At 51.3% G+C, this 8,277-nt stretch overlaps 1 protein-coding gene across 1 annotated transcript in view; it reads right to left on the bottom strand.

The window, feature by feature from the left end:
- Nucleotides 1-8,277, bottom strand: part of CSF1R (colony stimulating factor 1 receptor) — a 20,614-nt gene extending 12,337 nt beyond the window's left edge. Inside the window, exons 1-5 of the mRNA XM_010161860.1 lie at nt 8,229-8,277; nt 2,964-3,209; nt 1,882-2,166; nt 1,228-1,364; nt 1-96 (exon numbers count right to left, since the gene is read on the bottom strand). The exon at nt 1-96 is cut by the window's left edge and continues 55 nt beyond it. Of these exons, the coding sequence (XP_010160162.1) occupies nt 1-96; nt 1,228-1,364; nt 1,882-2,166; nt 2,964-3,209; nt 8,229-8,277 (813 nt within the window). The remainder of the gene's footprint in view (nt 97-1,227; nt 1,365-1,881; nt 2,167-2,963; nt 3,210-8,228) is intronic.

The raw sequence follows: 8,277 nt of genomic DNA on the forward strand, positions 1-8,277 counted from the left end.
TTTCCCACTATCTTCCATGGTCACGGCTGGAACAGACAGGGTGTCGCTGATGATGTAGTTCTCCTCTTCAAAGCCAATATTTTTAGTACTCCTGACCTGTCAGCCAGGGAGTGAACGTCAGGCATTTTCTTGGAAGGACAGAGGATGGAACAGAATATTTATGATAAACGCACCCACCACCTCAGTTCTGGGCTACTGAGCTTCCCACTATCTTCCATGGTCACGGCTGGAACAGACAGGGTGTCGCTGATGATGTAGTTCTCCTCTTCAAAGCCAATATTTTTAGTACTCCTGACCTGTCAGCCAGGGAGTGAACGTCAGGCATTTTCTTGGAAGGACAGAGGATGGAACAGAATATTTATGATAAACGCACCCACCACCTCAGTTCTGGGCTACTGAGCTTTGTTACGGAGCCCCTGTCACTGAAAGCTGCCTGTGTGGAGATCAGTATTAAACCCAGGTATTCAGGGCAGATATTCCACAGCAGGAAGGGTTGTAGCTGTTGTCAGCCTTCTGCATGTGAGTTGGCCTTATATTGTGTGATACAAAGACGTCTGGTATGTTATTTCAACCCCGTAATAAAGGCATCAAGTATAGTAAGGACTTACAGCAAACTTTATCTAACCATAGCATCATAGGATGGTTTGGGTTGGAAGGGACCTTAAAGCTCATCCAGTTCCAACCCCCCTGCCATGGGCAGGGACACCTTCCACTAGACCAGGTTGCTCCAAGCCTCATCCAGCCTGGCCTTGGACACTTCCAGGGATGGGGCATCCACAGCTTCTCTGGGCAACCTGTCCCAGTGCTTCACCATCTAGCAGTTAAAAGTCAGCATGACAGATTTTGAAATGCATTCCCTGTCTTCACTCGTGTCTTTTCTCTGGGGAACTGTGGGTCCTGAGCACGGTTGTTGCTGTATAAGCCCTGGCAGGGCTGGGTGGAAAAATGTTGCCTTAGTAGGTGCTGTGGCTCCTGCTCAATGAACTCAGCTGAAACAACATACTTTCTCTCTTGCAGCAAGATCCTGACAGCAGGCAGATGTCTGACCCTGTGCCATCCCAGGGAAAGGATGGCCATGTTCAGATTTCTGCCGCTGGCTTGAGTAGCTGCTTCGCTTGGGCAGTTCAAGGCTTTCCTGCAGGTCATTTGGGTCTGGGTAGTCCTTACCACCCGGTGTCTCCCAGTTTCCAGAGTAGCCCTCTACCCCCTTGAAGCTGCACGACTTACGCTCTTTGCTGCTGTCACCCATCTGATGTCAAACTTGTGGGAAGGAGCAATCACTCTGCAAGTGACTTCAAAAGGTTCGCCCACAATCCGCACATGGTCTACAGGGTCCATGGTCACTGACACAGGCCTCTCCAGCGCTACACAAAGGCAAGCAGGGTAAGATTCAACATCAGCTGGTCCAGTGACCCATGTGCCTGGCTACCTTCTCCTTGCCATCCTCTTCACTCTCTTTACCCCAGGCCTTCTCCTTCCCTGGGGATCGCCAGTCCTTTTGGGGCAGGTATCTATGGGAAGCAGTACAGGTTGGGGACAGTGCAGCAGTCAGCACCATGGGTTGAATGGGGAACCTTCTGCCATGGTTACGTCCTGAGCATCAGGACCTGAGGACTTGCAGAACATCAGGGAGAGAGGTGGACTTTTTTCTCTGTTCTGTCATAGTGCCCACAAAGATCTGAATACTACTGAACCCATGGGGACCCACCTGACGGTGCCAGTTTGCCAGAAGCTTATGGAGTTTTCCCTCCATTAAATACCCTTTAAAGATTACAGGTTCAGAAGGTCTTTCCTACCACTGTCGAGGAGCTTTTCCTTAACTATCTATTGTGGACACCTACTGCTGTCCCCCTGAGGGCAGCAGCAACCCCAATCCTTTACCTTCATCCACGATCAGTCTTATTTTTGGTGACTTCTTTATTTTGCCGTTTATATCCACTTGGCATTGGTAAAAGCCCTTCTGGTTTCTTTGCACATTGTATACTGTTATTCCTTTCTCAGCACTGAAAGAATAGTTGGTCCCAGGTGGGAGGGAAGAGGAATCATCCTTTATCAGAGTCACGTTGGAGCCGTACTCAGGGGCCGTGATGAGACAGGGGAGCTCAGCATTACTACCTTTGGTCACGAAGATCCGGAACTTTAGAGTGTGCCACACCACGCTGGGATCTGTGGAGGAGAAAAAGGTAGGAGAGAGAACGGGATCAGAAAGCGCACTGAAGCCAAGAAGCGCATTCCAGCAGAGGCAAGCCAACAACGTTGCGCTGCGGTGGGAGTTCAGTGCTGGGCCAGCCCTGCTCAACGCCTGCCTGACTCAGCCTCCAAAAACTCACACGACAAGCCCAGTTCCTGCTAAGGCATCTGCAGAGAGCACAGCAATCAGCTCTAAGTGTACTAGGCAAGAGAGACTGAGAAGCATGCTTACCTCTAATTAAACTTTTCACCATGGTGTTAATTTATCAGACCTCCAGCTTCCCTGCCCAGGACGGTGTCTCTGGTACAAGGGAAGGGGTGGACTCCAGTGGTGGAGCTACCACAGCATAACTTTTTCTGTGGTAAAAGATTTGTGGTTTAGGTCATGTTGTGAGGATGTGACTCTTGTGACTTTCCCGTATGTGGGGTACTGGCAATATGGTTCTCCAATTTTGCAGATCTCACTGCTCATTACAACACCAAACAGACTTCCATCCCTGTTTTTTTCAGGAAGGGAAGCCAAGGTAAATGGGGGAAGAGCTCCAGGCCATTTACAGATATGCCCGAGACGTAGATGCTCCGTCCTCTACCCCAGTTCTTCAGCCACGGGCCCAGTTGTATGTGGGCTTACATGGTTGTGTGTGAGCCACTGCCCCAGCAGGAGCCTGCACGGCTCCCCCGGACACACAGCCACAGCAAGGACCTGTGTGAAGGCTGCTCTCCCTGCAAGGAGGCTGTTCTGCCAGCACGTGGGAAGCGGGAAGCAGGGTTACCTCGCACAAACAGATGCACAGTTGCAATGCCCTTGTCACTGCTGTTGACATAAGCACACTTATAGGTGCCTGTATCTCTGTAAGTGGCACTGGGAATACTGAGTGTTCTGCTAGTGCGGTTTCCGAATGTAGTATTTTGGCTTTTCCATTCCACTTCAGACTCTCCTGAGCAGTGCAAGATGACCGGGTCACCCGTGTTGACAACCAGGAAACGGAGGTCAGGGCTGATCACTGGGGCTGCCGAACCTACAAAGGAAAGAGAGCAAGAGTGAAGATGCAAAAATGGTCCCTAAAGACACTCGGTTGGAGTTCACACTGCTGAGCATGGAGTAGCTCAGCATCGGGAAGAGGCTGGGCTTGAAATTCAGGTTGGGTCTTTGGCTTGTGTCACTCCAGCCACTCTCCATCCCACCAGACCCCATCGCCTGAGAATCCAAGGAATGAATGTCAGGGAAGAGAGAAAACCCCACATGTGAATGTTTAGAGGATTAGGACAGAAAAAACAACCACCCGAAGCTGATTAGGCCAGATGCTTGCTTCAAATTTATTCATGTCGGGGTTTGCCTCTTGCAACAGCATTCCCTGTGTGCCAGAGCTGGAGCTACTGTATGAACTTGGTTAGCCCGGAACATCATTCGGTGAAGTTTAAGCCAAGTCTAGTGGATGGGGCACTCTGTTTCATTAGTGCTGTGAGGAGCTAGAACAGATCTGGGAAGCTTTTACAGGGCAGGGGGTCAGCACATGCCTTTTGGGAAGGCTGGCTTTTTGTCGCAGGGCAGTGGATTTTGAAGGACACTTATGCCTTGGAGTCACACTGTGTTTTCCTCACAGATACCATCAAAACATTACAAAGCGAGTCAGCATTATTATTCATATTTGGTGGATGGGGAAACTGAGGCCCAGAAAAGCTAAAGGGGTCAATGCAAGCCCATAGCTGCGGTTGTACCTACAGCACAGCAGGCCATGCTGACACCGGCACGGCAACCCAGCTGGATTCCTCTGGCTGGATAAAGGGGAACCAGGGTCCCACGCCAGCCCTTAGTGTCAGAAGGAAATATTTTTTTCCCTGTTTTGCTGTGTCAGCAAGTTCTTTGAGTCACCACCTATATTTAGGGTGGGGGGGGAAGCGAGAAATGAATCAGTGCCGTGGGGCTAGGGAAGAAGTAGGACCTCCACCCCCACACCAGGCCTTTGGGGAGGACAGGAAACACATTGCAAATGGCTGTCTGGGGGGCTCTGCACCCCCCTCAGGCCCCTACAAGAGCTATTCTCCCACTTCTGCTTTCCTTCCCAGTTCCTAGCCCATCCTCACATCTTAAAGGGACACACATCCAGGTTCAAATAATACTAAGTAGAAAGGTAGCTGCCCAATTTATCAATTTGTTGCTCTCCATAGAGGAGGTCACTGCAGGCAGTGGGGTGGTGGCAGCAGAGACAAGGGCTGAGTTTAGTCTTGTGATGCCTCAAATTCAGCAGCAGCCTGTTCTGGGCTCACAGGAGCTCTTTAGTTGGAAGATTCTTTGTCCAAATGAACATAAAAAACCCAATCATCAGGAAATGGGAGAGGGTAAGACACTATATAATGGTACCATTAGTCCAGCTGCATTTCTATATCCTTCAGGGGAAGGGAGTGTTGTGGCCAAATGATACAGCCCTACACAGCCCAAACCTGTTGAAGGGAGAAGGGACATCAAAGACATTTTAAAGCCTATCTGTTCCCAGCTCCTGCCTTGGACACTGTCCCTGTAACACAGCCAGCATCACATCTCATCCGCCCCTGCTCACAGCTCTACCTGCAAGGAAGCCTGTGTCCGAGTCACAAACGTGTGTCCCGCGCTACCAGCCACGCTCCGGGCTCTAACACCAGAGCCCAAAGAGCATCATTTAAGCCGCCTTGGGCTGATGCCTCCCTCCATGCAACAAAGGGCTGAGAATATGAGACTGGAGGCACTGAGGAGCATTGCTGGTACGTGACAACGACGCAGATGCCCAGGGGAAACCCAAACACAGCCTGGATCACACTCGCTGGCCCTGGGGGAAGCAGCAGAGGACAGGGAGCTTCTGAACATGGAATATTTGACATTTTATCTCCCTGTGTGTGTGTGGTTGTTTTTTGTATAGGGGGTTTTGTGTGCGCGTGTGTGTGATGCTTTTATCTTTCTGTGGAAACAGGAAAAGCCTCATTTATTCCCAGAGCAGAAAAAAATCCATATCCCAGAATCCTTTACAAAGCTGCATTTTCCACATATCTGAGATACAGTGTTCCTTTTTGCTAAGCTGTGTTTTCTAGCAGGGCTTGACACATCTCTGTTGCCTTAACTCTCTGTCACTGGATGCTTTTCCCCTCACCTGCTCTCCCTCTACCTCCAAGGTCTCAGCACCATTTGACTCAGGGCTGCATTCAAACTGGCTCAGGGAAAGACCATGTAACTGGTCCTTGTTTTTCTTGTCCTCCTGCTATGGCCAAACCAAGAGTCACATCCCTCTGTGTCCTTGTCATCATCAGCCTCCAGTTATTACTGGGATGCTATGGCCAGAAAAGGCTCAGAGTAGGTGCTCTCTGTAACAGTGCTGAAGCCAGCAGCCTTCAGGCCATCACTGGAGGCTCTGGTGAATGGCACAACCACCAAACAACTAGAGTGAGGATGGACAGGGCAGAGACACTAAATGCAGGACAATACCACGTAAAGACCACCCAAGCGTTCACTCCACGTGTGCTGGTGGAAGAGTCTAACCAGCAGGTCCTTTTCCAGGATGGGGAAGTGGCCTCCTCCAGCAGCCCTTTCCTCCTGCTGACCAGTGTGCAATCTTGCACGAAGCCCAAGGATGTCTCTCTGCTGCTCTCCAGCAGCTTCCACAGCGTTGCCAGTAACTGCTGGCCAAAGGTTTTACCACACTGGAGTTGTGTAACTATGACCTCTGGTTACAGCTGCAGGCTTTGTCCCTGCCTCTCCAATGCCAGTCAAAACATTTCCAAACTCTCAGTAGAGGAAGGTAACGATGAGGAAAGAGAAGTGAATGCTGCTAAGACAGAGATGCTCAAGAAGCCACAGAAGCCAGTCATCAGGACCCTGACTTGGTCCCAGGGGATAACCAGGCTAAGGTCTGGCCCTGGGAGGGACCATACCAGGTCTGCGCTCCCCCCTCAATGACAGCAAGGAACAGCTTTGTTCCTGAGGACATCTCCTATAGTATCTGGGGGGCTGAGGTGGGGAAAGGGTGCTCATCATGTCTCTGCTTGGGTCTTCTACCTCAGAGGTTTAGATTCATCCACAACAAGAAAACAAAAGCATCCCCAGGAAGACCTCTCAGGATGGCCAAGAACATATATGTGAGCTGATCAGGTTTCAAATTTTAATTCTGCTTGATCCAAAGCTGGGATTTGAGCCCCTGACACTCCCCTGGCAACAGCCCAGATCACAATGGTCATACCACATCAGCCCTGGCTGCTCTCAGAAGATGCATTTGCCCTCTCAGGATGGCCAAGAACACAGATGAAACCTGATCAGCTCACAAATCTTTCTGCTTGATCCAAAGCTGGGATTTGAGCCCCTGACACTCCCCTGGCAACAGCCCAGATCACAATGGTCATACCACATCAGCCCTGGCTGCTCTCAGAAGATGCATTTGCAATCCAAGAGGTAGAATTAAGTTGGGCTCTGGCTCCAGCTTGAGGCTATTGCTTCGGACAACCTCGGCATGCTGCAGCTTTGTGCTGCAGATGGCCAACAGTGCTGGTACTCAGACAAAGGTGAGTCCAACACCCCGAGATGGCAGACAGTGCCTGATGAGGATGTCACAGCTAGCAACCTGCATTGCCCAGAGCCTCAAGGAAACTTCGGGGAGATCCTGACAGATATCATTACCATCACTCACAAATCTATCAGACCTGCCTAGGCCCTATGACATTTAAAAAAGCACCATAAGAAATTAAAAATCCTGTTTACACCCAGTTCCCAGCACATCGAACCTGGAAACAGCCTGCTCAACATGTTGAGGACATGACTTGATGTGAAACACCATGCAGTGCAACAGCAAGAGGGATGCAAATTTCCTGGGCTGAAATACAAACCCTGCAGTGGCTCAGGAGGGATATGGTGCCTCCCCGTTACATGCTGAATGCTTCCCCAGATTGTCCCCTCCTGCAGGGACTTCACACCAGAGTCTCACTGTGTACCCAAGCAAGCTCAAGAGCTAAATGAAGGAAAGTGCCACACAAGATCTGAGAGGCTGCCAGCACTTAAGATGTAAGATTAGTAATACTGGTTTCTATCTGTTTGGTTGCAAACTTCAAAACAGTGTCAGTGCCTCAGTTTGATGGATTGTCACCACTCAGCCACCTCTGCAGCCTCAAAACCCCAAGCATATTCATCTTTCCCCTCTTGGCTGCCTGAGCTCTGTTTTCATCACCTCCTGGCTCTACAGCCCAGTTGTGTATGCCAGCAGCACCAGAAAACAGCAATCCTCAGCCATCTCCAACCAGGCACGAGGTGCATTGGAAGGTGCTAATGCAGCAGATTTTCCCAACTCTTTCACCTGCAGGTTCCAGCTTCTGCCTCGTTTGGACAAAGGGTTATTTCAGAAACAGCTTCCCTCAGGACAGAGTTTCTGTTGAACCTTTCCTTCCTCCTAACCCCTGCCCAGACCTAAACAGTGGGAAGTTTCCCTTTCCCACGTCCCCACTGCCGGGGCTCTTCCTATGCCGTGTGCACCTTTCCATACCCCTCGGCCTTACCCTGGCAGTGCTGTAGGTAGCCAAGAGCAAGCCCTGACCACAGCTGGGCTCCAAAGCCAACACGGGCTAGCAACACCTCCTCTTTCCACCCCTCTCCTCCCTCTGAGGACAGCTGCCTCTGGATGGCCTTCAGAAAGCTGCTGCAGCCGAGTCCACGCTAAACGCCACGCTGGCGTCTCTCCCCTGCCATGTCTGCTCCATGGCATCTTCTCTTGCCCACTCCCTACCCGTGCTGATGCTCCTCGAGCCTGCCCGCAGCAGCCGTCAGAAGTAGGGACCGTCACAGCCCACAGCAGGCTTTTGGTAGCCACGACTGGGAGCCCAGCTGCACCCTTCACCGCTGGGGATGAGCGTCCATTAAATCCAACTTCATCACTGCCCCCTCCCCACCGAGGCGGTCACCCCTCCTCACCCGAGGAGGGATGGAGCACTCCGACCAGACACCCAGCAAACCCTCGCTGCATCCCCAAACTACGCCGGAGTGACACGGAGCCACCGGAGGGCTCTGGGGGGGATGTCAGTGAACCTACCATGCCAGATGCCAGCTGTGCTGAGCAGCAGGAGGAGAGCAGGACCCAT

The sequence above is a fragment of the Eurypyga helias genome, unplaced genomic scaffold, assembly GCF_000690775.1.
Source record: "Eurypyga helias isolate BGI_N326 unplaced genomic scaffold, ASM69077v1 scaffold4462, whole genome shotgun sequence".
Lineage (NCBI taxonomy): Eukaryota > Metazoa > Chordata > Aves > Eurypygiformes > Eurypygidae > Eurypyga > Eurypyga helias.